At 54.4% G+C, this 26,658-nt stretch overlaps 2 protein-coding genes across 2 annotated transcripts in view; both read right to left on the bottom strand.

The window, feature by feature from the left end:
* Window positions 1-9,840: 9,840 nt before the first annotated feature.
* CD79B (CD79b molecule) lies at window positions 9,841-13,309 on the bottom strand. Its single transcript, XM_024573471.3, has 6 exons — window positions 13,134-13,309; window positions 12,415-12,465; window positions 11,182-11,487; window positions 10,845-10,963; window positions 10,531-10,572; window positions 9,841-10,418 (listed from the first exon to the last, which is right to left on the bottom strand). Exons 1-6 carry the CDS (start codon window positions 13,198-13,200, stop codon window positions 10,320-10,322), a joined length of 684 nt encoding a protein of 227 aa, XP_024429239.1. The 5' UTR covers window positions 13,201-13,309; the 3' UTR covers window positions 9,841-10,319.
* Window positions 13,310-16,708: 3,399 nt separating this feature from the next.
* The window catches only part of SCN4A (sodium voltage-gated channel alpha subunit 4), a 43,545-nt gene continuing 33,595 nt past the window's right edge, over window positions 16,709-26,658 (bottom strand). Inside the window, exons 16-25 of the mRNA XM_053911858.1 lie at window positions 26,456-26,588; window positions 25,555-25,709; window positions 25,083-25,256; window positions 24,394-24,516; window positions 22,805-23,083; window positions 22,502-22,555; window positions 22,119-22,256; window positions 21,531-21,635; window positions 20,630-20,900; window positions 16,709-19,824 (exon numbers count right to left, since the gene is read on the bottom strand). Of these exons, the coding sequence (XP_053767833.1) occupies window positions 18,599-19,824; window positions 20,630-20,900; window positions 21,531-21,635; window positions 22,119-22,256; window positions 22,502-22,555; window positions 22,805-23,083; window positions 24,394-24,516; window positions 25,083-25,256; window positions 25,555-25,709; window positions 26,456-26,588 (2,658 nt within the window). The 3' untranslated portion in view covers window positions 16,709-18,598. The remainder of the gene's footprint in view (window positions 19,825-20,629; window positions 20,901-21,530; window positions 21,636-22,118; window positions 22,257-22,501; window positions 22,556-22,804; window positions 23,084-24,393; window positions 24,517-25,082; window positions 25,257-25,554; window positions 25,710-26,455; window positions 26,589-26,658) is intronic.

Here is a 26,658-nt window from a genome sequence, read left to right as displayed (position 1 = left end):
GTATACAAATGTAACTGAACAGCAAGTGGAGTCCTGTTGCCTGCTGCCACCCTCTGGGCAAAATTCCAGAGGCAAAGGTTTGGTGGTAAAGGAAAGGAGTCTTTATTCCAAAGATACACAATTTTGGAATAACCGCTTTCCACATGCATTAGTCACTTAAGCCTATGAATTAAGGCTAAAATCTTTAACTCTTTAGGTACAGCTTTAATCATTAAGCCTTTCAATTAAGGCTAAATTCTTTAACTCTTTACAGCTTTAGTCACTTAAACCTATCAATCAAGGCCAAACACTAACACCTGAGTTCTCCTATTATTTGTGTTAGGTTTTTTATTTTTTAAGATTTAATTTATTTACTTTTAGAGAGGGGAAGGGAGGGAGAGAGAGAGGCAGAGAAACGTCAATGCATGGTTGCCTCTCACAAGCCCCACCCAGGGCATGTGCCCTGACTGGGAATCGAACTGGTGTCTCTTTAGTTTACAGGCTAACACTCAATCCACTGAGCCACACCAGCCAGGGCCCCTCCCTGTTAGTTTTAAATTATCTTATTTCTACAGGGTTAGTTTATAAACTAAAACAATAGAAGATACAAAAGCTACACAATTTTGAAAGAATGGCAGTTTTCTGCCTCAGAGCTTGTCACCTCTAGAAAACCCAAAGAAGAATAACCCTGCCATCCTCTGCCAGGCCAGCCTAATCCCGGACCTCGCCCAGAGTTCCTTCCCGTCCAAAATACTGTCTGTTGGGAAATTCAGGCAGCTGCAGCATGATCATCCAGGCATCCTCGAGGAAGAAGAGAAAGCCTGAGAGTCAGTCTCTGTGCTCTTTTTATTTTAAATCTTCTCACCCATAATTCCATGGGCTCTGGAGGGGTTCAGCTTCTCAGCCAGTCCCATCCTAGACTGTTTGTCATTGCCCTGGGCAACCTCCTCCTATGGCCCCTCCTTTCTCTGTATTGAAAATAGAACACTGTTTTTATTTCTTTATTTGACAAAGCTTCCCATGTACTTTAAGCATATCAAATAGGTCTAATTAGTTCAAAATTTTCTACTTCATAAGGAGAAAGAACAAATCCCCATGGCATTCCAGGGACCCACTGGGATGACCCAAAGCCAATTTTAGGTCAAGATAAAGTCTCTTAAAATTTAAACCCTGGGAAGGTTGTCAAACATATTTGACCAAAAGACTAATATATCATTATGAAAAATATTAAATTATTTATTTACCCAAAGTGATGATAAAGGTATCAGACATAAATACAGCCAGCAAAACTTTAGTTCTTAGGATAAAGAATATGGGTTTTTAAGTAATCAAGTACCTGATTAACACAATATAACACATAACTATTTTTTAAAATAGAATCTTTGCTTTCTAGGCAGATACAGGAAAAACATTTTCCTTTTTAACAGCCTAAAGAAGAACCAAAGATATTCTATATTAGCTTTTTTTGATATTTAGATTCATCTACCTAATTAAATTCATTGTTCAGCTTAACTATATAATTTCCTCTTAAGATCTCTCCTCACAAACTTTCTTCAATTTGCAAACTCTTTGCAATGTACATAAATCCTCTGCAACTTATACAATCTTTCTGTAATTTATATAGTCCCTTTTAGCTTCTTCTTAACTCATTCAGAAATAACCAATTTTAGAACAAATTATTTTCTCTTCTTTTCAACAAGTGTTTTTCATAGGGAAACTCAAGAGTTAAAGATTTTAGCCTTAGTTGATAGGCTTAAGTGACTAATGCATGTGGAAAGCTGTTATTCCAGGAGCTGGAATGCATGGCCATGTGACTCCAGGAGGTAGACAAGCAATTCAGCCTTGTGACCCGGGGGGTCTGCAAGCGAGGGAGAAGGTATCTGAGCCATTGTGTTCCCAGGAGGAAATGGCCTTGACTCAGATAAAGAATTGTTGATCAACAGATAAAGAAATACTAGGAAAATCACAGTCACACTGCAACTCTTATCCAATTAAACTTTCCCCCAAGCCCCTTACCTGCCCTTTCTTCTCCTTACAAAAAGTTTGGCTTGAAATGAGATCTTAAGACAGTTTTTGAGGGTACAATAACACTCTGTCTTCTCAGATCGAGGGCCATCTGAATAAAGCTCCCATAAAGATTCAATCCTTGTCTCTACTTATTGGTTCTGGTAGTGACAGGCGGCATGAACACTGACTTTTCTGGTTTCGTCTTCATATTTTATACTTTCTATTACCAAATCATACAATTTCTTTCCAACTTAATTAGAATTCTTAATTCTCAGAAATCTTGACTTTTAATGACAATTAAAAGTAAGTAATTGGCATTCTTTAGATTGATATTTTTATGAATACATTTCATAACTTTTTAAATTAAAAGAGTATTTATTTACTTCTTAGAGATATGGTGAAGGGGGAGGGAGAAAGAGAGAGAAAGACCAATGTGCGGGAGATACATCAATGTGTTGCCTCTTGTACACTCCCAACTGGGGAACCTGGCCAGCAACCCAGGCATGTGCCCTGACTGGTAATCAAACCTGCAACCTTTTGGTTCACAGGCTGCACTCGGTCCTCTGAGTCACACCAGCCAGGGCTCATAACTTTTAGAAACAGGTTGTTTTTCCATTGTCAAGAGGCATACTCCAAATAAAGCACGAGATATATTCATTAACAGATCCAAGTCCATTTGCTAGCTTCTCTGCAATAAGAAGTTAAAGCAGGCAAACTCAGATCAATTAGTATTTTAGTATCCTGTTATTTAAAAATATCTATATATTTAATAGTTTTCACCATATCAATCCAGCAAAACTCCAAAGTTGCAAGTCACCCCAGACTTTGTGGAACTATGTTTAGGGGTGTGTGTGTGTGTGGGTGTGTATGTTTAATCATTACCAAAAAGCTCTATCAAAAATTTTTCATTTTAGTTACATCTATTCATTAGTTCTTAATGGTTATTACCCAAGCCATTTTCTTGACAAATTCAGTAACAGAGATAACATGAACTTATTCTTGCAAACTCAGGCAAAACAAACATATATTTTATGTTAATAACTTTAAAAGATATCAATTAAACTTAAACCAGCTTTAATAGCAAATATTTTTCCAGACCATATACTTCTGGAAAAGAAAAAAACATTTGAGATAGTTCTCATTTACCATACATATAAACAGTATTATTAATAATTTTAGAGAAGACAAGATTTTTATGTTTTTGTCTGTTTGTCCTTGCCAACTTTAAGGAGGCTGGAGAAGAGGTGGGGAAGATAGGCTTGGCTAGCTTTGGCCGCTGGAGTTTAAAAGTGCCCATTTTCCTCCATTATATTGAAATGAAGCAGTTGCCCCTGCTGCTTTTATAGGACATGGGGGAGTACCATTAATGTCCCCATTGTTCCCTGGGCCACCACAGCTCCTGTGTCCGGAGGAGGACCCAGAGTTGCTTAAAAGACTTATCTCCTCATTTTTCTCTTTTACCAGTTTACAGTCTGGGAGGGGAGTGAGATCTTCCGCCCTCTTTGAACCATAAGTTTAAATCCTTTCTGAATAGAATCCTTGTGATGTAACAACATGAAAATTTGCACACAAGAGATCTTATCCCATTTACCAAACATTTGGCGAAACAATTTTAATTAGTCATTGACTAACAGTGGTAAATTGACCAGTCAGCTAAAATGTGACCTAATGAATTCTCTGGTGGAATCCAGACCAAGCTGTCCAATTCAAAAGACAGCCAAAACAACACTTAAAGCAAAGACAAACCTCAAACAAGGAGTACTCTCAAACTAAATCCTCTAAAAGGAGGGACTAGGACATTAGCAAGAATGACCTTCACAAGTTTTTTTAAAGATTTTATTTATTTATTTTTAGAGAGAAGGGAAGGAGAAAGAGGGAGAGGAACATCAATGTGTGGTTGCCTCTCATATACCCCTTACTGGGGACGTGGCCTGCAACCCAGGCATGTGCCCTGATCAAGAATTGAGCCGGTGACCCTTTGGTTCACAGGCCTGTGCTCAATCCATTGAGCTACACCAGCCAGGGCTACTTTAACCAGTTTTAAATGGCACAACACCCTAATGACAAAGACAGAAGATTCCCTGTGTGAACAAAACAGCAAGGAGCAAGCCAAGCCCTTAAAAGATAAGACAGCAAGCAAAGAATGACCACAGCCAAAGTTTCACTTGAGACAGAAAAGAGCTCTCAGAGAACTCCCAAACAGAACAGACAGATGAGAGCTTTCAAACAGAACGTATATCCCCAACCCAGAAATCCGCAAACCAGAGCACTAAAAGCATGCTCCTAATCCCGCACGGGGACTTGGGACTTTTCTTTGTCACTGAGCTGTGCCTGCATCGGGGCAGCGCCTATTGGTTTCTACGGACTCCCACACGGGTCAAAGAACCCAGACAGTGGGGCTGGGGGCTCCTGGTTGTGCACACCAGGGACTTCATCCAGTTTAGACTCACCAGCCCACCTGCTTCCTTTTTCCAGCAAAGCATTTAAAGTTGGCTGATGCCTTGAGAGGGAGAGCAGGGAGAGTCCGAGAGATAAAGAACTCTCAGCAGCGGTTGGGAAATTCCTGCAATCCCTGCCATGGGGGCAGCCAGCCACAAGCAGCTGGGACTCCAGCCCGGGCACTCCGGGCCTTACCCGAGTCCACCTTATCCCACCAGAGTCGCCCCAAAATGTAACCAAACACAGGGCCTGCTGCCCGCCGCTTCAAAAGCCAACACTCGAGAGGCAGGTCCTGATGTAAAGGAAAGTGGTTTTATTCAGGTGCCGGCCACCTGGAAGATGAGGGACTCTCGTCTCAAAGCCCATCTTGGCATCTCAGGTGTCCTGGCTACTTTATATAGGGGAACCACGGGAAGAGGGAAGCTAAGGAATTTCTGGCGACGTGCAGTTTCTGAGCTCTGCTCTTGAGTGTTTCAATGTTATCTCCTGCGTACGTCATCACGTAGTTTCACGGCTCCATCCACAGGTTCACTGCTGATATCTGGGAACAGGATGTGAATTGCTAACACTTGCCCAATTTCCTGTGGTCACGGTCATTCCTTGGTTAAGCAGGAGCTGCCACTGCTGATGTCTATCAAATACTTATAATGAAACTTTTAATACACGAATCTTCCATGAGTTTGTTAGTACAGCCTATTCTATAATTACCACCTGATTAGTATACTCTGCTTACTTCAATCGGTTACACTTCCAGCATGGGTCTGAACGCCATGCTGATCACTCAGGGCACTGAGTCAAAGTCTTTAGAGGGTATTATGTGGGGATTCCCATGGTCTTCTCCAGGGGAGATGGGGAAAAAGATCAACACTCCTGAGTGCCCACCATGCACCAGGTACTGTCCTGGGTGATGAAGTGGGGAGGCCCATTTCATAGTGAACGCTCAGGCTGAAAGAGATAAAGCAGTTTGCCTGGAGTCTCCCAGTTCCTAAGGGATGGCTGCCCAGAGCCTGGTGTTCCCAGAGCACCAAGCTCTTTAGAAGCCTCCTTTCGCAGAGACACAGGAGCTGCTGGGTGTGGACAGAACTTTCCTCAGCACAGTGCTAGTGGGGCAGCATCAACTCTCCGCTCAGATGTTCAAGGAAGGCGGGGGCAATTGAACGCAAGGAGCTGCAGCCCAGCATGAGGTCCATAAGCACCAAGAAAAGCGGCAGAAAAACAACCTGCTGTCACCCGATTTAATGAACCAAGCCACAGCATAGCTCACATTTGTATTGCACGTTTCAGTGTGCACTGTGTTTTCACTTCCTTTATCTCATCGGACCCCAGGGTTAGCCAGAGGGCTCAAGCATGGAGGGCAGGTCTTGGAGCGTGTTGTTTACAACTGGTTGAGGATCTCTGAACAATCAAGAAATGCACAGCAATCTCCATAACTGGACCTACTAAGTAATTTCCACATGGTGCCTTATTCCCCAGGAAGACAGGCCGATTGAAAAAGCAGTCATAAGAAGCAAGGTGCGTTCAGCAGCTGGGGGAAGTCTGGGGTGCTTACCTGATTGGTGACTGCAGCTGGAAATAACGTCTGCCTCCTTTCACCTTATTCTGTGGTTATGTGTGGGCATCTTTTTCCCCTTATGGGACTGTCGGCTGTTTGAGGCCGGATTCATGTCATTCACTCATTCGTTCATTCATTCACTCACTCACTCATTCATTCATTCATTCTCTTATTCTTGTAGTCAACTGATTCAACAAGTTGTTATTGCTCCTTCCATATGCCAGACATCATGCCAGGCAGAGGGGCATACCGAGATGAACAAAAGACACGATCCCTTCTCTGCTGGAGCTTGCAGTCTACAGGGAGAGAGACAATAGCAAACAGATAAATACATAATGGTAAAATATATACAGACTTTTCACATTGTGAAAACTGCTGTGAAGGAAATAGCTAAGATATAGAAGCGAGAGAGTAGCCTTGGGGGGGGGCGGGGTGTGGAATGGCAGTCGGCATGGTCCCAGGTCCAGGAACGCAACAAGCACTTGCTTGGTGGATTGAGCGGTTAGAAGGTCTGTGCCAAGGAAAGAACTCGGCCAGAAATATCGACCTGGCCAGAAATGACAAGGCAGGCCACGTTGTGCCTCGATGTCCTCCTCATACTAGAACGATTTAAAATAACAAATACAGACCTGGCTGGTTTGGCTCTGTGGACTGTGTGCTGGCCTGAGCACCGAAGGGTCACTGGTTCGATTCCAGGTCGGGGCACATCCCTGGATTTCGAGCCAGGTCCCCAAGTGGGGGTGTGCAAGAGGCAACTGATCAATGTATCTCTCACACATCAATGTTTCTCCCCCTCTCTTTTTCCCTTCCTTCCCCTCTCTCTAAAAATAAATAAAGAAATTCTTTAAAAAATAAAATAACAAGTACAAAAAATAATAATAAGGAGTACAGGATCTTGCAATGCACGGAAATATGTACATGAAAATATTTAAGTGAAAAAGTAGACAGGGCAGCGTGCAGATGTCGACCCCAAGCACACGCAAACACTCTGCATGGACCCGCAACTTTCAGAACACGAGCCCTAAGTGGGTCCTCACAGGGTGTCTGGCCCTCCCGCTCATGCAATGTGAGAAAGTGGTGTTAGGCCCCAGAGACAAATGTCTCTCTCTTTTTTCAGTTTGAAAATTGCTTTAGGATTCATCTAAATGAGTTTTAACAAACTACTCTGAATTCGAGATTTAATGCTTGTTAAGTTTTGTTCTTTGTGGACTCACCTAAGTTTCAGAGAAAGGGCTTTTTGGCTAGAGACGGCAGCTGAGGGGGTCCAAGTAGAAGGTTTGTGGGGGCTGTTTTTGTTTTTGTTTGCAACTGAGTCACCGGCAGTTCCCGAGGGGCCATGACCAGGTGCAGCGTGGGCAGCAGCGACAGATTCAGGAATTTCACTGATGTGGGCCTGAATCCAGCTACTGAGGTCATCTAAAGGGAGCAGAGCATGTGGGGACAGAATCTGGGACTCCGAAACCCCGTGTGCTGAGATGGCCTTTGAGGCCCTTCACAGAAGACCCCGCCAGGCTAGACACCTGCTGACAGACGAACACCACCTGCCAGGGGCACCCAAACAGGGGCAGCTTTTCGCGTTTTGTTTTGTTTTGTTTTTTTCTCACCTCCAATCTGCTGGAAAAATACCCAAACCCTTGCTCAGAGCGCCCCAGGCCTCGCAGCACCTGCAGCAAGAGGGCAGGAAGTCAAGCTAGAACAGAGGAGGAGGAAGCAGCCTGTGCTTACACCAGGGCCCCAGGGACTGGGCTGGATTCCCCCAGTGGGCAGTGAGGCATGTGCCCACCAAGGGGCCTCAGAGCTGCATTCTGGGGAGGGGGAGGGCCAAGAAGCAGCCCAGCTAAAGCTGGACCCCTGGAGGATGCCAGTGACTCCACCTTCGGCCTATTAGGAAGGAGTGGGGCCTTCGAGGCTTTGGGATTGGTGAGCAACGGGAAACCTTGGCAAAGACAGTACCCCTTCCAGGGTGTGCTGGGGCTGAGGCAAGACCATGTAAATGAATATGGAGATGCTCGATAAAATTTTATTAGCCTTAAGAGGTGCTCAATATGTAAATAGTTGGGGTGGCCAGTAAAAGGTTTTGGTTCATGTTCTGTGTCTTGATTGTGGTGGTAGTTATACAAACCTGTATACATGCTGGATAGAATTCATCAAACTATACACTGAAGGAAAACAAAGTGAATTTTACTGTATGATAATAAAAAAAAAAAACAACAACCCAGCATCTGATTCAACTCCCGTCCCTCAAGTGGGTTTTATGATTCCCATTTTGCAGATACAGACATCTGAGGCCTGAGACGTTCATCATCCCCACCAGCATCACCCACCTTTGTTTCCACTGCCGGAGTCGGACATGACGACAGCCCCAGAGAAACAGACCAGGAAGGGCTTCTGTCTCATAACCATGAAGGCAAATGCCTTCGGGGGTGTCTGGCAGAGAAGGCGGGCCTGGCGGCTCAAATGATTCTCTGCTGACAACACTTCAGAGCGTTAGGGAAACTCAGTTAGTTATTCAAAGGTATTAAATTGTCTTTGGTGAAGTCAAGGCCTCCCTTAACTCAGGGCAGCCCCAAGCATGGGGAGACCCTGCAGCGGGGAGAAGTGAAGACTGCCCCCCACCTCCAGGGTCCCTGGTGGAGGTAGGAGGACAGAATTAGTGCCACTATGCAAAGCAGCCAGAGAGGAAGGGCTCCAGCTCAGTGGAGGCAGATGCCAAAACAAGCCAGGTCCCTGTGGCAGCCCAGAGACCAGAGAGGGAGCAGGCCTGGCCCTGCTTGGCCCAGCCTGGCTCCAGGTGGGCATCACTGAGCAATGGAGAGAGTGACTTGAATCCCGGGGCTGGATGCCTTAGCCGCCTGCCCCACCCAGAGTTCCAGGGGAAAGCTGCTGTCACTGGTCCCCACATGCCAGGGTTCTTGGCTCTCCAGTTCCCCAAGGGCAGGGGTTTCTCCCGCCTGAATCCAGAGCATGAATGGCAAAGAAGTGTTTTAAGGGTCTCCCCAAGGTCGACAGGAAGTGGAGCACTGCCTGGCTTTGCACTTGAGCTCCCAGCTGTAAGCTGTTCCCAGTCACCCCAGCAGCTGGCATGTTGGGGCCCTAATTTGTAGGGCCCTAGGGACCACTTTGTGGTGACCTTGTAACCCTAGGAGGCTTCTGATGTGATGATTGGAAAATGAGGGGGTCACCTGACTAAGGCTCCCCTCCCCCAAAGTTTACCACCACAAACCTTCTCTAGGAGTCTCTCTTACCTGGCTCTGGGTCAAACAACAAGAAAACAAGTTTCCAGGCTTGGTGGGGGCCAGTGGGGTGGGGGTGGGGGTGCTGGAAGCAGGGAGTCTCCTGCCCTCAGGCAGCTTCTAGTTTAACTGGAAAACAAGGCCAGTGGGGGCAGCACAAGGCTATAGCTAAGTCAGAGAGGCAGAGCTAGGGTCTGAACAAGGACTGGGCAGGGACTGGGGCACTCTGGGAGGGCTCCCCGTAGGTGGAGGGCCTTGAAGGACAGTAGGATTAGAATGGGCAGAGCAGCGAAAGCTCCTTCAGGGCTGAGACCCCTGCCCTACGGAGCAGGACTCAGCGGGAATGCAGGATGAGGACGGCCCCACGGAGGAGGAGAGCAGTTCAGTCAGCCTTTCTCCAGCTGCACTGGGCCCAGCGGGGGTCAGAGCACAGGAATAAAGGAGGATACAGCCACAGGTCCCAGATGGACCTTCAGAGAGAAGCAACAAGTGAGCCCAGGAGAGTCCATGAGCCCCATGGCAGTTGTCCCCTCCCACACCCCACAGTCCCACAGGGGCTCAAACATTTGTGCTCAAACAGATACTCTCATTCACCCCATACCCATAGATGTCACAAGCTTGGGTGTGGTTTCTTAAGACACATTGTTTATTCCATGGGAGAATGGGCTCAAGGCTAGGAGCCCCCTGGGGTGGGACAGGGTAGGAGAGGAATGAAGATCTTGGTGGCCCATCTGAGGCCAAGTGGGCGTGGGCCTTGGCCCTTCCCAGGCTTCCCAGGAAGCTGTAGTCCATTTGCAGTTTGCAGACAAGTCTGTGCCTTCTCTGTCCAGAACGTGGCATAGATCGCGGCATAGCACCCTGAGAAGGCTGGGTCCAGTCTATCCCCAGAGAACTCCCTGCTCCAAATCACTGTCCCCTGGTCCTTCCACTCCAGTCCCTTTGGCAGGAGCTGGGGACTAGGGGCTGAAGGGGCAGGCAGATCTGCCAGGTCAGCTTTGGAGGCCAACAGGGGGTCCAAGGGAAAGGGATGGACTGGGAGCCAGGTGGCTCTGAAGCAGTCAGTGAGGGCCCAGAAGGCTGTGCCCAGGGTCGTGGGGAGGGCTGGACTCTCACTCCTGGCCTGGGTGTTCACCCACTGACCACTTCACCTCCCCTGTCCGCAGAGTCACTATGTCCTCGTAGGTGGCTGTCTGGTCAATGTTCAGGCCCTGGAGACAGGGAATGGAGCTCAGACCTTGGCCACTCCCCCACCACACCAACAGATGGTACTACTGGCCACCCCCACAGCCCTCAGAGCTGGGGGTCTGCCATGCTCCTTACCTCGTAGGTGTGGTCTTCTTCCATCCCAGGCTTGCTGTCATCCTGGTGGGGCAAGAGAGGGAGAGCAGAGTGTTTACATCCCCTACCCCACCCACTGTTGGGCCAGGCTGGGAAGGACCAGAGAGATTGGCCTGGGGTCAAGGGTCAGGGGTGAGGGGTCAGGGGTGAGGAGTCAGGGGTCAGGGGGTGAGGCCCCTCTGCAAACACAACTGAATGAAGGAAGGAGCAAAGGAGCAGGCGAGTCAACGGGCAAACTCCGGGCTGGGGAGATGGAGACCCTGCCCCATGGTGGCCTCCCTGCCCCCTAAGGTCACCTTGTCCAGCAGCAGGAAGATGGGCACAGTGATGAAGAGGATGATGAGTGTGGTCTGGATCATAATGATGCCGTCTTTCAGCGCGTTCCGCCGCTTCAGCTGAGCCAAGGTGCTGAATCCTGATGGGATGTGGGACAGGGCTGATGAGGCTGGGGCCCTGCTTTGGGCCTGCACCCCCCAGGACCTTCTGAGAGGCTCTCCTGGGTGCTCTAGGGCCATGGTCATCTCCACAATGTGGCCTCTCACTGGTGGCATGCTGGGGTGGGGTGTGGATGGCTCCCTGTGGCCCCGTTCGCTTCCCCAGTCCCCCAGGCTGGAGGGCAGTCCCCACACCCACCCAGAACTCGAAGTTCAGTGCCACAGCCACTCTCAGGGGGCGCATCCCGGCACTTTAGCTGACAGAAGTAGATGCCGTTGTCCTGAAACTGGATGCCCTTAATGGTGAGGGTGGCACTGTGGTTGGCCTGGGTCTGCATGATGCGTCCTGGGTCCAGAGCCAGCTCCTTGGGCTCCGAGTCCATATCCCGCTTCCAGAGCCAGCTCACGCTGCCCAGGACGTCCATGTTGCACTTTATTTCCACCACGGAACCTCGTTTCTTGGCCACGAAACGCGGGTACTGCCAGATCTGGGAACAAGGGCTTCCTGTGGACGCCAAGGCCTAGATCAAAATCCTACCCAGTGATCTCCCGACTGCCAGCCCCCCATGGGCCCCTACCCTGGGCGGCACATACCCCTGGCTCAGCCCCCCAGTCTGTCCTTGCCTCTCAGGGTGTGGGATAATCATGAGGCAGAGGTGTGGGGGAGTGGAGCCACGTAAGAGACCACAGGCCAAACCTCCGGACCCCACCCCTTCCTAGCATTTGATTGTCCTTTAGAAGGGCTCTGGAACCTTTGGATTCCTCTCCATGACCATTACAACAGCCTGACCCAGGCCTCACACCCGGACAGCCTCCCACCTGGCCCGTGCTCCCACCCCTTCCTGCCCTGGACTGCCCTGCGCCAGCCTGAAATCCTCAGGGGCTCCCCACAAATCCTTAGCCTGGCAATTGAGCCTCCCCCATCTGACCCCATTGATTCCCCTGCCCCTCTTTCCTCCATCACCTTCCTCTACCCGCCTACATGGACCTGCTCACCTTTTTATTCCTAACTCTTCTTTCTCAGCTTGGCATGTGCTCCTCACCCACTTGCTTCAAGAAGCCTCCCCACTGCCTCACTATGCCCAGACTGGCCCCCGAGGAAACTCTGAGCCCCTCTGCGCTATCAGAGCCCCTAAGGTTATGGGCTCCTTCTGGGGCTGAGTCTGACTCTCCAGCTTGACTAGCCCAGCCCCTCAGTCACTAGGCCTGGGACACTCTATTGAATGTGACAACTGGCAGGGGGTGGGGCTGGAGCATGGCGAGGGGCCTGGGAGCCAGGCCTTGGAGAGGGAGACCCTAAGGAGGCCTAGAGATGGGAGTTCTGGATGGGGAGACCCAAGAGGACAAGGACACATGGGACAGCCATAAGGACAGTGACTAGCATTGGACACAGGCATCCTTGACCCCAGAAGGGGCAGGGGAATTTGCTGACCTGTGGGATTCGGGACGAGCTTCGACATTGGGGCTGCAAACACAGTCTCACCTGCAGGTTGGGAGGAAGTGGGCAGAGCAAGGTCAGATCCTCTCCTTGAAGCTGGCTGCCCGACCTCCGCACGCCCTCTGCCCTCTGAGTTCCCAGACCCACTCCCTCCTACTTCCTCCTCCCGAACAGCGACAGTGACAGCTGCTTCTAGACCCCTCAGCCCTCCCCAGCCCTGCTATGGAGAGACAGGAGTGGGGTGCGGTCACCTCCCGGCTCCCTTCGGCTTTGAGCAGGCACCTGGAGGAGACCAGAGGGAAGGCACAGCTAAAGAGCTCTCCGGTCCTCATGCAGGGAGACCATTTCTGGAATATGTATGTTCCAGGGTCTCACTGGCACCAGCCTCTCCCCTGCCTCCCCCAACGTAGTGTCCTTGGTGAATGAACCACACTCCTCTCTTCCTCCTTGGTCTGGCTCTTCCGCAGTCAGAACCACCAACCCCACATGCCTAGCTCTGCCACACACCTGCAGGCCGGAGAGGGGCTGGGGCTGCAGAGCCCTGAGCCTGTCGGCCTGGCTGGTCCCCACAGACCCAGGCCCCAGGGCAGCAGTCAGAAGGAGACAGGAGGCAGAAAGTGAGAGAGCGAGGAGGGTGCAGAGAGCAGGAGATGGAACCAGTGGAAACAGAGACAGAGAGTAAAACCAGCAGTCCTCGTCGAAGGGGGCCGTACCTGACAGAAGCATCAGCAACACCAGCAGCCAGTTGCTGGGCCCAGGGGACAGCTCCGGCCCGGCCATGGTCACCGCTCCGTCTCTGACCCGAAGCCCCTGATGATGACGACGAAGGCTCCTGCGGGGAAAACGTGCAACTGCCTGGGCTGTAGCCTGTCCCCTCCCTGCCTCATCCCCACCAGGCCCCTTCCTGCCATGCAAATCGGGACCCAGGGGAGGCACCAGCTCTCTGGGGAGCCCAGGGAAGGGCGGGCTCTTTTGTCAGCTGTGCTGCTAAAGCTCAAAAGTCACCCCAGCTTGGGCACCACAGCTCAGGTCTGCGGTGGACATCCCCGGGGGCTGGGACCTCCCAGTCTGCAGGACAGAGTGTTTTCCTCCATGTGTCTCTACCCCACAGCTGCCCCAGGGCCCGCTAGCCTTCCATCCTGAAGTCTAGATTCCCGGGCACTTAGCTGAGCACACAGGGTCTTGTAGATGAAATGGAGAATGGTGTAGGGGTCCTGGGGGGCAGCTGTGGGCCCAGGCCAGGCACCGGGTGGGGCCCAGAGTGCAGCCTCTTGGCTGGAGTGCAGGCAGCCATGTTGGGGTTGGTGGAGATTTGACTCTGTAAGGGGTAAGGCAGCCAGGGAGGTTCTTGAGCAAGAGCAGTCTGAGTATGGCGCTGCTTGGGAGAAGGTGGGGTCCAGGCCCTGGTGTGAGGTCTCCCTCCCTCACTTGGTGGGAGATTTTGCTGGGAGCTGCTGACGGGGAGGGGCTGAGGTGGAGACGGCTAAGAGAAAACCCACCACTCAGCAGGCAGGGGACTCTCAGGATACCTCCACAGCTCCAGGTATCTTTGGGTGGGGGACAGGCAGGAGAAGCTTGGGAAGCCTCCAAGCCCGAAACTAAAAGGCTCTCTGGCTTTATCTCGCCAGTCAGCAGAGTTGTAGATGGAACCACAGTGATCAGGGCTTGTCTCAGCTCCACTTTGTGCCGCAGGGTCAGACCAGCGCGTGCCCCTGAGCAGCGGCGGTGGGTGCCCCTGAGCGGCGGCGCACAGCCGGACCTGGCCCGCTGGCACACCTGAGCCAGCAGCCGAGCCCACTCCAGGACCTGAGCTTCCTGGCGGCCTCTTTTCTCTTTCTCGTCCCCTCTCTCTCTATTCTTCTAACCCTCAGGAGGGGAAGAACGATGTTGAATCTCATTCTCCTGCCACCCTCCATTTTTGAACAGCCTGTGCTGCTGGTGGGCCTGTTTGGCTTTAGGGAGATGTGGACCCGCCTCCCACGCCAGGGTTGGCGGTGAGGAAGGCAGAGGTCTGGATGCCGCCCTCTCGGCCCCACACACAGGCCTCATCTGGCACAGTGGAGCCCCCGCTGGGGAGCAGGGGTGAGGGCCAGCACTACGGAAGGTGGGACAGGAGGGTTCAGGTTTCATCCATGGAGCGGCCTGTTCCTGGCACCCCAGATGTTCTTGCTGTTTCCAGATGTTGCAAATGAAAAAACATTTCCCTGAAAAGGTGTCAGATGTTCAGTTCACAGAACAAACAGCCCAGGATTGCAAACGTCACCTGAGGTCAGCTGAAGGACCATGGCCCCTGGTGTCGGCAGGGGTGTTTGGAGAACCCCCTCCCCAGCGGAATGGGGGCAAATCCTGAGGGAGTCTTCCTTTAGCAAAGTACCTCCTGGTGACTGAGGTCTTGGTTAGCTTTCGGGCTTGTATCCCCCAAAGTTGGGAGGATAACTGGGGAAGGCTTGGGGCACACACATGGGCGTGAAAGCTTGCCTGGGGGCGTTGCCCACGCTGTGTGGCACGGGGCCTGCTCAGAAGCTGGTCCTGGGGCCCAGGGTGACTATAAGGGGCACAAAGGTGGGCGGGGGGCAGTTGGCATCCTCCAAACACACACATCCACACCCCCCACGGGGGGGCAGGGGCACAGATGCGTCCTTTGGGCTCATTCCCATTGATGCTAGGCAGGGATCCGCTTTCAGGAGGGGGTGGGGGCAGGGTGGCCCACCGCCTACAGGGTTATTTGTCAATGTTGGGGCCATGCTGTTCCCTCCCTAGTGACAACAGCACCAAGTTCTGTCCGGGGTTTGTGACGCCTTTTCTTTCCTGGAACATGAGGCCTCTGCCCCTGGCTCCCCTGGGCTGCACATCCCGACATCTGGCAGCCCACTAGGAAGGCGGCATCAAAACAGGAGACAGGGTGTCGGGAGAGGGGACAAGGAGTGCAGGAGGTCAGGGAAGCAAGAGGGACTCAGAAACCGTGAGAAAACAGGCGAGGGTAGAACCTCAGTTTGGAAAGAAGGGCTCAGACCTCTGCCCCTCCCCCAGTCCCCTCTTATGGTCCCCACTTGGTTCCCTGGCTGACCTCAGGTGATGCTTATATTCCTGGGCTGTTTGTTCTGTTACTGAGAGGATGCTTGCTGGCTAACAGGATACGGGTTTGAATCCTGGCCCTGCTGTGTACCAGCTGGAAAGTCTCCCCATGTTACCTGGTGGTTCTCAATGGGGCTGGTCCCGCTCCACTTTGGGGAGCATTTGGAAGCATGTCAGGGCCATATAAGGGTCGGTCAATGTCACATAGGCCAGGGGAGCTAAAGGCCCTGCAGTGGGAGGGACCGTGTCTCACAAAGCAGATTTCTCTGCCTCACAGGCCCAGTTAAGCAAAAGCCATTCTTCACCTTTCAGAGACCAGTTTCCTCCTTTACGGAAAATAGAAATCATCATAATAATGTTCTTCGTAGGGCAGCTGTGAGCCTGGAAGGCAATCCTGTGTCTGCTTGGCAAGGCAGGTGGCAGCTGGCCCCCCGCAAGGTGATGAGGAGCGTTGCTACCTGGGGAGCGGGGCTGGCTCCGAAATGTTAGCCTGCGTCATCTACGAGGCTCAGTGGCTTGCCTTTTTTTTCTTCCGTCACTCAAGGCTCAGGGAAAAGGGGGCACAGAAATCCTGAAAAGAATTAACTGTTTACTAGTTTGGACGAATAGAGCCCTGGGAGGCAGAAATCAAGTTGCAGAAAACAAGAGTATATACAAAATTATATTTCGCCCACTGGGAATACAGACCAAGCCCACTACAAATTACTCTTTGTCACGGGCCCAGGAGACCCTGGGCTCTCTGGGGTTGGGGATCAGAGGCAGGGTCCTGGGGAGGGGGATAGTAACTCTGAGGAGAGGGAGGGGACACGCCCTGTGCCCCACAGGCACCCCGGGGCTCCTGGGAGCCGAGAAATGAAGGGGTTTCCAGAGAGGGGCGGCTGGGGACAAAGGGTCCCAATACCTAGTTCCCAGGCACCGTCATGGCGGGCAGAGGGTGTGCTGCTGCCTGTTACAGAAGGAGGGGCATGACCCTTGACCTCAGCTGGCGCCTTGGACTCCAGCAGGAGTCCAACCTTTGTAGAAGGGAGCAGGAGAGAATCATACAGGACCAGAGGAGGTTGGGGCCATCCCCTATCCTATCCCGGAGACTCCCCAGATCTTACTTGGTTCCAATCCCCTCCCCCCTGCCCCACCCTCCTGGCTGCCTGATGCCCTCAGGCCCCTTTGAAGTCTGCACTGGAGCCGCAGAAGGAAGAAGCGCACGTGTCAGAGGCAGGAGGGGGAGATTTATTGTAAGAACTGTACAAAGGGGCCTATCTGCTGGCCTGGCTTGGCCTGCTCCTACTTGGACAAGGTGCGAATAGGTGTGAGTCTGCAGGTGCAGAGGGGGCACAGCCAGCGGGAGGCTCTATAGTCTGTACCCAGTGTACCCAGTGCAACAGATGGGAGGCTCTTGGGGCCATGCTGGTCCGGGGCCCAAGGAAGGAAAGGCAGTGAGCAGGGTGCTGGTCAGGGAGGAGGCTGCCCCTGCCCTGTAGGATGAACGTCTGAAGGAAGAGCCGGATGGAGTGGGGCCCCTTTCCACTGATGACACAGGCAGCAAACATGGAGCAGGGCTGGGGCAAGGGTGTGACAAAAACAACCAGCGGAAGGGAGAATCACGGGGTCACAGGGAGTGAGAGAGGGATGCCCAGGTGGGGCGGTGAGGGGCCCGAGGGCAGGGCAGACAGAAAGGAGGGCTCTGGCCCGCAGGCGAGTGCATGCACACATGTGTTGTTTTGGAGGTTTTGCTGCTTCCTGAGTTTTAATCAAACTGTTCACGAGAAACAAGAAGAAAAAGAAGAGGAACTAAGACCAGCAGGGACTAGACCTCAGCACCCATGTTCACACTCATACACACACAGCACAGGCACACTCACACGGACAGGCCTCCATAGGAGGACACACACACACCAGCCAGACACTACAGGGCACACTGACACACATTCACACAAACACACCCAGACACACATGTACAGGCAGGCATCGTGGGGCACGGTGGCTCACACACTTGAGTGCACACACACTAGTGAATCGATCCAGTGACCCCTCCTCCATGCTCAGCCTCTGGCTCTTCTCCGGGAGCCAGCGGAGGCCTGGCGCTGCGTGCCCAGATCAGCTGTGCTGGCAAAAGGGCTGCCCGGCTTTCCAGGCAGCAGGAAGTTGGAAGGCTGGGCCTGAGCCAGGTGGCCAGACATGGCCCAGTGTGAAATCTCTAACATGGGCTCAACTATAACGTTCCAGGATCACTTTTAGGAGGGGTGGGGAAGGATGAGCAATAAGGAAGTGGGAACAAGATTTTTTTCTCCTGAGTGCTGGGGTCCCTGACCCCACCCCAGGTCTGGGGGTGCTCAGGCCAAGAAGACCCCCCAGTGTGGCGATACTCTGGTGGACTCAATGTGTACTACCCATCTGCACTTCCTGGAGAAAGTCGGCTCCCAAGTGAAACCCCCTCCTTGTGCTGTTCCCCCAGGGGCCAGCCAGGGGTGTGGAGGTCTGGATGGTGGACACACCGGGAAGTGGTTTCAGGGACTACAACCTCAGCTGGATGCACCAGGATCCAGTGGCCAGTCAGACCAGCAGCACTTCCCCTTTCCAGGGAATTCCTGAGCTGGCAGGGGAAGCTGCGTCCCAGAGTTGTGGAGGGCTGGCAGGCCCTGGGCTCAGGTGTCTGCTCTCACTGAGGTTAAGACGTCTTTGGTGGGCACAGGGGGCCTGAGCCACTTCCTGGGGAGAGGTCAGCAGCCCTTAAGACTCTGGTGACAGGAGGGCAGCCACTCCCTCCATTGTAGGCCATCCCCTCAAGTGAGGGACAGATTCTGATGTTCTGACGACCCCCACCTCCAGGCTGAGAGGAGGGGCAACGGGGTCCAAGAGGAGGTGAGAGCAAATTGAAGGCAAAATCACAGAGGCCTCAGGCCCAGCGTAGAGCCTCAGATTTACAATTCCCATTTTCTGTGGCCTGGGGATGTGAGGGCTCTCTCTGGCCTGGGTGTTAGCCCCAGCGCGGCCACATCCTGTCCCTGACAGGAAGGTGGATCAGTCCCAGAGGCAAAGCCCTGCTCCCTCAGTGAGCGGGAAGCTTCGGGGCTCTGCCAGCCTCTGCTGGCCACCCCGCCTCCTGCTAGACCAGAGACTCTTTGACCCCTGGGCGAACTGTTTGCCCTGGGGGTGGGGAAGGGGGATGAGCAGTGTCTGAGGGGCTGACGGGCTTGAGCCCCACGGCAGGTCCAGCATCCCCTGTGGAGCCCCTCTCCTCACCCTTGTCCTGCACACCACTGTCCCCAGTCTCCTGGCCGTACAGCTTGCTCATGGTGTCGGCAATCAGCCCCTCCTTCTCGGGGGCCCCGTCCGCGCTGCCGTCCTGGCTGTGGCGGTACATGTAGGATGCCTGCTTCACCGAGCGCTGCAGCAGGTGCCGGCGATAGGCCCTCTGGATCTTGATGGCACATACCTCCTCGTGCTTCCTCTTGAGGGTGGTGGTGATGGGCTCATAGGAGACTTTGGAGGGGTTGGCCGCCATGAACTTCTCTTCCATGGTCTGCTTGAGGGTGTCCATCTCCCCCGAGTCGCCCAGGACCTCTTTGGTCAGGGCAAAGAGGATGTCCAGGCAGTGGATCTTGTCCCCTGCCACCATGGGCAGGTCCAGTGTGATGAGCTTGATCTTGTTGGGCTTGGCGATCTTCAGCGGCTCCTGCAGGGTGTCCACAAAGTCAGAGAGGCGGCTGTAGGCGATGAACTGTGTGGCGTCAGGGTCGAACTTCTCCCATGTCTCGTAAAACATCTCAAAGTCGTCCTCGCTAAGGGGCTCGCTGCTCTCCTCGGTGGCCACGTTGAAGTTCTCCAGGATGATGGCGATGTACATGTTGACCACGATGAGGAAGGAGATGATGATATAGCTGCAGAAGAAGACGATGCCGATGGAGGGGTTGCCACAGTCACCCCTGGTGTTGCTGCCCGGGTTCTCTAGGGTGGGGTCGCAGTCGGGGGGCCCGCTGTTGAGGATGGGGTTGAGGAGCCCATCCCAACCAGCTGACGTGGTGATCTCAAAGAGGCAGATGATGCTGTTGCCAAAGGTCTCAAAATTGAACATGTCATCGATGCCCGACTCTTTCTTGACATAGGCAAAGTTGGACATGCCAAAGATGGAGTAGATAAACATGACCAGGAAGAGAAGGAGGCCAATGTTGAAGAGGGCAGGCAGCGACATCATGAGGGCAAAGAGCAGCGTCCGAATGCCCTTGGCCCCACGGATCAGCCGCAGGACGCGCCCGATACGGGCCAGGCGGATCACACGAAACAGTGTTGGGGACACGAAGTATTTCTGGATCAGGTCAGAGAGTGCGAGACCTGCGGGGAAGAGGTGGTGAGGACTGCTGTCCTAGGGTGGCAGGCTGGGCTCCCACCCTAGGGAGGGAGTGGGGGCCATGTGGGGCTCCAGGGGGTCCGGCCTGGTGTGTTCAATCCTTGGTGCATGGCTTGGATGGCACCCATCGTTAGGCCAGGCCCTTCCAGGGGTCTTGGGGTCAGGAATTACATCTTTGCCCCAACACAGCTGGATGGAGGTGGGATATACAAAAGCTGATGGGGTGAAGGTAAGGCCCATTCCCAAGGCTGTTTGCAAATGCCACAGATGAGAGAAGGCGGGAGGACGGCTTTGTGTGTGTGACTCTGGCCATGTCACTTAACATTTGTGACTCAGTGTCCTCATCTCTAAAATGGAAGCATTGTTATGAACAGTTAGTGAGCTAATGCCTATAAAGGGCACAGCACAGTGTCAGACACACAGTAAATGCTCAATAAATGGTCACTAGTTACTATCCTAAGCACATGCATGTCTGCACACTTCTCTAGTGTGTATGGGTACTGGATCCCCCTTCTTAATGTTTTCCACTAGGCACACGGACACCTGAGTGTGCCTCTACTTGTTAAGTAAATGTTCCTTGAGGTGTATTCACGTGTGTGCAGGTGACAGGCTGCCTGTGAGCCCACCCGTGCGTACCTTGCTGCATGAAGTGTGAATGGCAGGTATACACACATGTATGTACGTGTGACGATGTGTGTAAGCATGCCAGGTGCACGAGCAGGTGTGTGTGCACAAGGACGGGAGCAACCAGCCTTCCTGAGTGACTCAGCCCGGCCCGGCCCTGCTCACCCACGATAGACAGGATGACAACCACGAAGTCGAAGATGTTCCAGCCGACAGTGAAGTAGTAGTGACGCAGAGCGAACATCTTGAGCACGCACTCCCCCGTGAAGACGATGATGAAGATCATGTTGATGTTGTACAGGATGTCCACCTTCAGCTGGCTCTGGTCATCTGTCTCCACCATCATGGTGACCATGTTGAGGCAGATGAGGATCATGATCACGATGTCGAAGACCTGCTTTGTCACAAAGTCGTACACCACGCCCTGGATCTTGTTCTGCAGCGCAAACAGGAATGCAGGGATGCACGTTGGTGCCCAGTCGGGGAGTGGTCAGGGCCCACATAGTGGACAGACAGGCAGGAGGCACAGGATGACACAGCAGTGAGAGAGAGAGAGAGAGGGGTATGCCAGGGCTTGTGGCGGTGTTGGCCAGGAAACGGAGGGCAGAACCGTCAGACCAGGCTGCTCAATGGGGTCTGTGGCATCCTCCCTCACTCTGAGACCTTTCCACCTGTCAAGGTCCCCAAGCAGCCCCTCACCCTTTCCCTAAGCTACTGCTCACTGGGGAGGGTGTCTGGCCATCCTTTTCCTTCCTCTTCTAGGGTCCCTTGCCCCAGAAGCCACCTAAGGAGGTGAGTGGACGTTGGGGGCCTGTGCAGGGCCAGGTGAGGGTAAACCAGTGACTGGAGTTTAGCAGGCTGCTGCTGCCTGTGCACACAGAGCCTGTGCATGGTTACAGAGAGGCACCCCTCCGGACAGGCGGGCCCCGCCTCCCTGCAGATGAACCCGGCGTGACGCCAGGGACATAGCCGGGCGGGCAGAGCGCAGGCTTCATTTTGGCCCTGTGGTCCCCTTAGGCAGAAGCCTGGTATAGGCTGCAGGGAGAGGGGCCCAGAAGGTAGGTACCTGGGGCCGTGGAATTGGCTTCTGAGGCTTCTTAGAGCCAAGCTTCTTCATGGCATTATAGTATTTCTTCTGTTCCTCTGTCATAAAGATGTCTTTTCCTCCAAAGTATAATGGGATGGGGTCCATAAGGTTGGGGGATCCCCCTTCTCTGTCTCCAGGACCTCCCTCCTCAGGTATCACCCTTAAGGCAGCCCCCACCACAGCAGTGGGACTGGGTGGAAAGGAGAGGGGAACTGGCAGAGCCAGAGACTGGGGGTTGAGGGAGGGGAGAGGAGGGAGGAGCAGTGGGAAGGGGACCTATGCTGCCTCACAGCCTGTTTGGGGCCACTTTCCATCAATATCTCATTGGGCCCTCAGAATGGCCCTGAAAGGTAAGTAACATCACCGTTATTTTATAGATGGGAAAACTGCAGTTTGGGGATGCCCGGGGGGATCTGAACCCAGATGTGCTACCTCAGCCATGTTGCCAGCAACAGCATGGTGGGTGCCGAGGCAGCGTTTGTGAACTGTGAAGGGCTGAGTGGACTGGGGAAGGGCGGAGCATGCCCAGCGTGGGGGGGCCCAGGGAAGGTGGGGCTGGATACTCATCTTCTTCTTCTGCTGGTTGAAGTTGTCAATGATGACGCCAATGAAGAGGTTGAGGGTGAAGAAGGATCCGAAGATGATGAAGATGACGAAATAGAGGTACATGTAGATGTTCACCTCGTACTGGGGCTGCTGCTCCTGCTGCAGGGGCCACAGAACAGGATGGGGTGTGCTGGGTGGGCTTGGAGACACACACTGGCTCCTCCATGCTCCCAGTCTCCCTGTGGGCAGAGAGGCCTGGGGCCCAGGGGTGGACCCAACCACCCTCAGAGTCTCAGGGGCTCCTAAGGAGGTGCCGTGGGGATATGGGAGTAGATGGGCAGAACGCACCACTGGGCCTCCCCCTTGACTCACTTACCAGCCATATCTCAGCGACCCCCACTCACCTCCCGGGAGTCCACAGCTGCATACATGATGTCCATCCAGCCTTTGAAGGTGGCCTGGGAGAGTGTGGTCGGGTATGAGGGGAGGGGCTGCTTGCTGCCTCTGTCATTCAGTCTGGTCCTCCCCAGAGGCTACCTGCCCACAGCCCCATGGGGCAGGCATCAAATAGGGGACAGAGAGGGCCCTGCAGCCCTGGAAGCAGGGTGGGCAGCCCCCTGACAAGGAGTAGCGGTGGGTTCAGGCACAACAAGAGACAGGGGGTACCTCCATCCTAGGTCGCTGCAGGGCCAGGGGGTCACACTCACCACCTGCAGGAGGGAGAGGTAGCCCAGACCCACGTTGTCATAGTTGACCTTGACGTTGAGCCAGCGGACCTGTCCCGTGTGCATCAGGCTCTCGCACTGGGACTTGTTGTTGACCTCGGAGATGTCAAACCTCTCGGAGGTGGTGGTGTTGATGCAGTAGTAGAACTTGCCAGCAAACAGGTTGACGCCCATGATGCTGAAGATGAGCCAGAAGATGAGGCAGACGAGCAGCACATTCATGATGGAGGGGATGGCGCCCAGGAGGGCATTCACCACCACCTGGGGGCCAGGGAGGGAGTCATTGCCAGGTCTTCTCTCAGGCACGTGGAGGAAACCTGGTCTCCTCTGGGAGGCAGCTCCCCACCTACACTACCCAGGAGACCAGGAAGGGCTGAGCATGGCTGTTCAGGGAAGGCTTCCTGGAGGAGGGCTGCTGTGAGTCAGGCCTGGGGAGAAGTCTGCTGGGCTGTCTGGTTGGGGGCGGGGGAGCAAAGAGCAGGGTTGCAGAGGGCTCTCTGCTTGGCTGGAGCCATCAGCCCAGAGTTGGGCTGCTGGGCTTCTCTGGAAGCAGCCAGGCCATGGGTCACCAGGCAAGAGACAAACACTCTTTCCTCGGCCCCCATAGGAAACTCAGCCTCCGTGACCGGCCCCCTGCTCATCTGCTCACAGCATTAGAGACACAGACACAGACAAGAAGCCACCAGGGTCTTGGAAGCCAATGGGCCCAGGGACCAGAGCCCTCTGCCCTACCAGCCTGGGCCACACAGGCCAACCTCAGTATTTCAGGCTGAGCCAAATCTGAGAATTGTCCCTTTTCAAGGAGAAGTCATTTCATGACTTCCAGGCAGAGTGGGTGGCACAGGCCTGGTGATGCCCAGGCAGCTCTCTTTCTGGCTGGGGCACCAAGTAGCTGTGTGGCCATGGGCAGGTCATTTCCCTGGGGGGAGGGGCCCATTCTAGGGCTGGGAGGGCCCTGACCAGGAGGCAGCCACTCTGGCTGAGGGCACTGATGGCCTGAGCCAGCTGCCTCACGGAGGTTTGTTCCTCTGGGGCAGGTCTTGTTCCCAGTGGACCTCCCTTCGCTGTGGAAGTCCCATTTGTCTTGCCCACACCCTGTGTTTACCAGTCATTTCCACCCTCAAGGGCTTGAGGGGATCTTTCCTAACTTGGCTCAACACTGAGCTCCCGGGCCAGAAGCCTCAGAGCCCCAGGCACAAGCCTTCCTGCTTGCTCGAGTCTCAGAGCCATGGGAGCCCCATTCTGAGCTGGGAAGCGATACCCTTAAATCTACAGACTTGCTTTCCATCTGCATCTGCCTGCCTTGGTGCCCTCATACCCTCCTGGGAGCTGCCGCAGTCTCTGCTGCCCCCCAGTGGAGGCAGAGGTGAGCTAAGGAGCAGGACTGAGGGCAGGAATGGACACTCGGGCTGGTCTCAGGCCCCCAAACCCGGCCTTCAGCAGGGCCGTGGGCTGAGCCTTCTGCTTCCCCTGGCGATGGCGGGAGTACAGACACGTGACCCCTGCACCTTGCCCTGTGGTGGCTGCTCCCCCAACCCCCAATCCCACTCAGAGCCCTCCTCAGCACCCACCCTCATGCCCTCAAATCGGGACAGTGCCCTCAGGGGACGCAGGGCCCGCAGCGTCCGCAGGGATTTGATGGCTCCCAGCTCCGAGTAGCCCATCCAGTTGGCCGTCAGGCTGATGATGGAGACCTGCAAGGAGAAAGTTGGGGGGCGGGGGATACATGTCAGAGACCATAGGGCGGGCCGCTGGCTCCTCTGAAGCCCAGGGACACAGTCCTTGAGGACAGGACCACCACGGGGGCCCTCCTAAACTCACAGTTCTAAGGTGTCTCTCCCAGACCCTGTGCCTAGTGGGCAGCTCTGTCCACTGGGAACTGTCCCAACACCTACAGGGGCCTGGGCTCCAGCTCCGCGATGTCATCAACTAAACAGGAGGCCTGTGTGCCGGTCAAAGAGGATACAAAATCCTCCACAGATATTGGCAAGAAGGGTATGTAACCCTCCTACTTGCCCTCTTGGCCCCAAAGCTCTCCTTTCTCCCAGGAAACGGGAGGTCCCCTCAGCCTATTCCTCTTCTTGGGTGGCTGTGTTGGAGGAGCCGGGAGCCAGTCTCTGTGAGGGTGCGCCCATCGGGGGTCTGGATGCACTGCAAGGCCTTGGGGAGCTGCTGCCCACCCCTTGGACTGGGGCTTCCTAAGGTGCTTGGCCACAAGGATGGCCCCTGGGTCTGGCTTCGGGGCCGGGGCTGAACTCACGTCCACGATGAGGAAGTCGAGCCAGCACCAGGCATTTGTGAAGTACACCTTGAAGCCGTAGGCCACCCACTTGAGCAGCATTTCAATGATGAAGATGTAGGTGAAGACCTTGTCGGCGTACTCCAGGATGGTGCGGATGATGCGCCGCTGCTCAATGTAGATGTCCTCAAAGGCCTGGGGGCACCAGCACAGCAGGTGGCCAGAGCTCAGGGCGCTGGGGCAGCAGCCACGTGCCCGGCCCTGCCTGATGCTGCTGGTTCCCAGGGGACTGGCACAGGGGCCGGCCTGGTAGCTTCTCCCAGACTCCCTGTGCCCATCAGGGGTGAGGAGTTTCCCTGTGGGCGAGTTCCTCTAGGACTCTGGGTTGGAGACTGTCTAGGCTGTCCAGGTGTGGGAAGGAGGGAGCCCCGGCAGGCCAGCTTTGGGCCTGGCACCTGCCTCTGCCCATGTCCACCCCCAGGGCGGTACCTACCAGGGCCCCACTGCTGAGCAGGATCATGAAGACAATGAAGGTCTCAAACCAGTTGTGCTCGACGATCTTGAAGCAGGCCCTGCGGAGCGTCCACCACATCTTCCCGCGGCCCTGGGAGACGTCCACGTTGAGGCAGGGCCAGCGCTGCACACAGGCTGGGGGAGCACAGGGGGGCACCACGTCAAGGCCTGGGGCCTGCCTCCAGGGCCCCTTCCCAGAATACCGCCCCCAGACCTGGACCTCACTGCTCCCCAGACCCAGGAGCCCCACCTGCTCCCAACACCTGGCTTCATGTCCTCCACCGCTGGCTGGAAATGAGTCCAGCCCCTCCCCTTAAATGAGGGCCACAGGCCCACTCCGCCTATGTGTCAGCTGCTGCCCGGGATGGGCACACAGAGGAAAGACATGCGGGGATGTAGGCCGCCAGCCCAGGGACTGGAGCTATCCGCACTCCCTCTCTTCCCCCACTCCGCCCAGGCAGCCTTCACTCTGCACAGCCTGGGCTCTTTGGGCAAAAATGTTTCTCCAGAACTGTCTCCTGAAGCACCAAGCAGGCCTTTCTCCCTGAAGGTGAAGCTGAGAAAGACAGCCTTGGAGCAGCCTTTTCTGAGCGCTTGCTTCCTGTCAATCTCTATGGGGACTCTGCACAGCAGACCCCAGCGCACCGCCACCACCCACTGCACACACTTAAGGCTCAGGCCAGGCGCTGGGAGGCTCCCCAGCTCTGACTCCCTGCCCGGTGCTGCGGGGCAGGGTAGCATCAGGGGGGAAAAGGCCCCACGTGCTTTTGGTGAGGTGCATGTCCCGAGATGTCCCTGAGGAAGCGACGGGCTGGAGTCTGCTGGGCCGGGGCTGGGGGGTGAGCACCAGGGGAGGTGGGGATGCACGCATGCGGGCTCACCCTCAGTGAAGCACTCCTCAGGCTGCTCCCCCTCGGCATTCTCCTCCACCTGCTCCTCAGGGTCCTCCTCGGGGGGCTTGTAGTCGGCTGTGCTACAGACTGAGGACTCTCCATCGAGGGGCTGTGGCAGCTTCTGCAGGAGCCACAGGGTCATGTGACCCCTGGGTCCTCCTCTCAGAAGGGGCAGAGGAGCTCAGGGTGGA

The sequence above is a fragment of the Desmodus rotundus genome, chromosome 9, assembly GCF_022682495.2.
Source record: "Desmodus rotundus isolate HL8 chromosome 9, HLdesRot8A.1, whole genome shotgun sequence".
Taxonomy (NCBI): domain Eukaryota; kingdom Metazoa; phylum Chordata; class Mammalia; order Chiroptera; family Phyllostomidae; genus Desmodus; species Desmodus rotundus.
Note: the sequence above shows the minus strand (reverse complement) of the source record. Positions and strands in the feature narration are given on the sequence as shown.

Excerpts from the sequence above, each read along its gene's own strand:
- CD79B (XM_024573471.3), bottom strand. The coding sequence starts at position 13,200 with ATGGCCGGGCCGGAGCTGTCCCCTGGGCCCAGCAACTGGCTGCTGGTG. Across the intron at positions 10,964-11,181 it reads CACTGAACTTCGAGTTCTGG|GATTCAGCACCTTGGCTCAG; the intron begins GTGGGTGTGGGG and ends ACATCCCATCAG. Across the intron at positions 10,573-10,844 it reads TCTTCCTGCTGCTGGACAAG|GATGACAGCAAGCCTGGGAT; the intron begins GTGACCTTAGGG and ends TTGCCCCACCAG.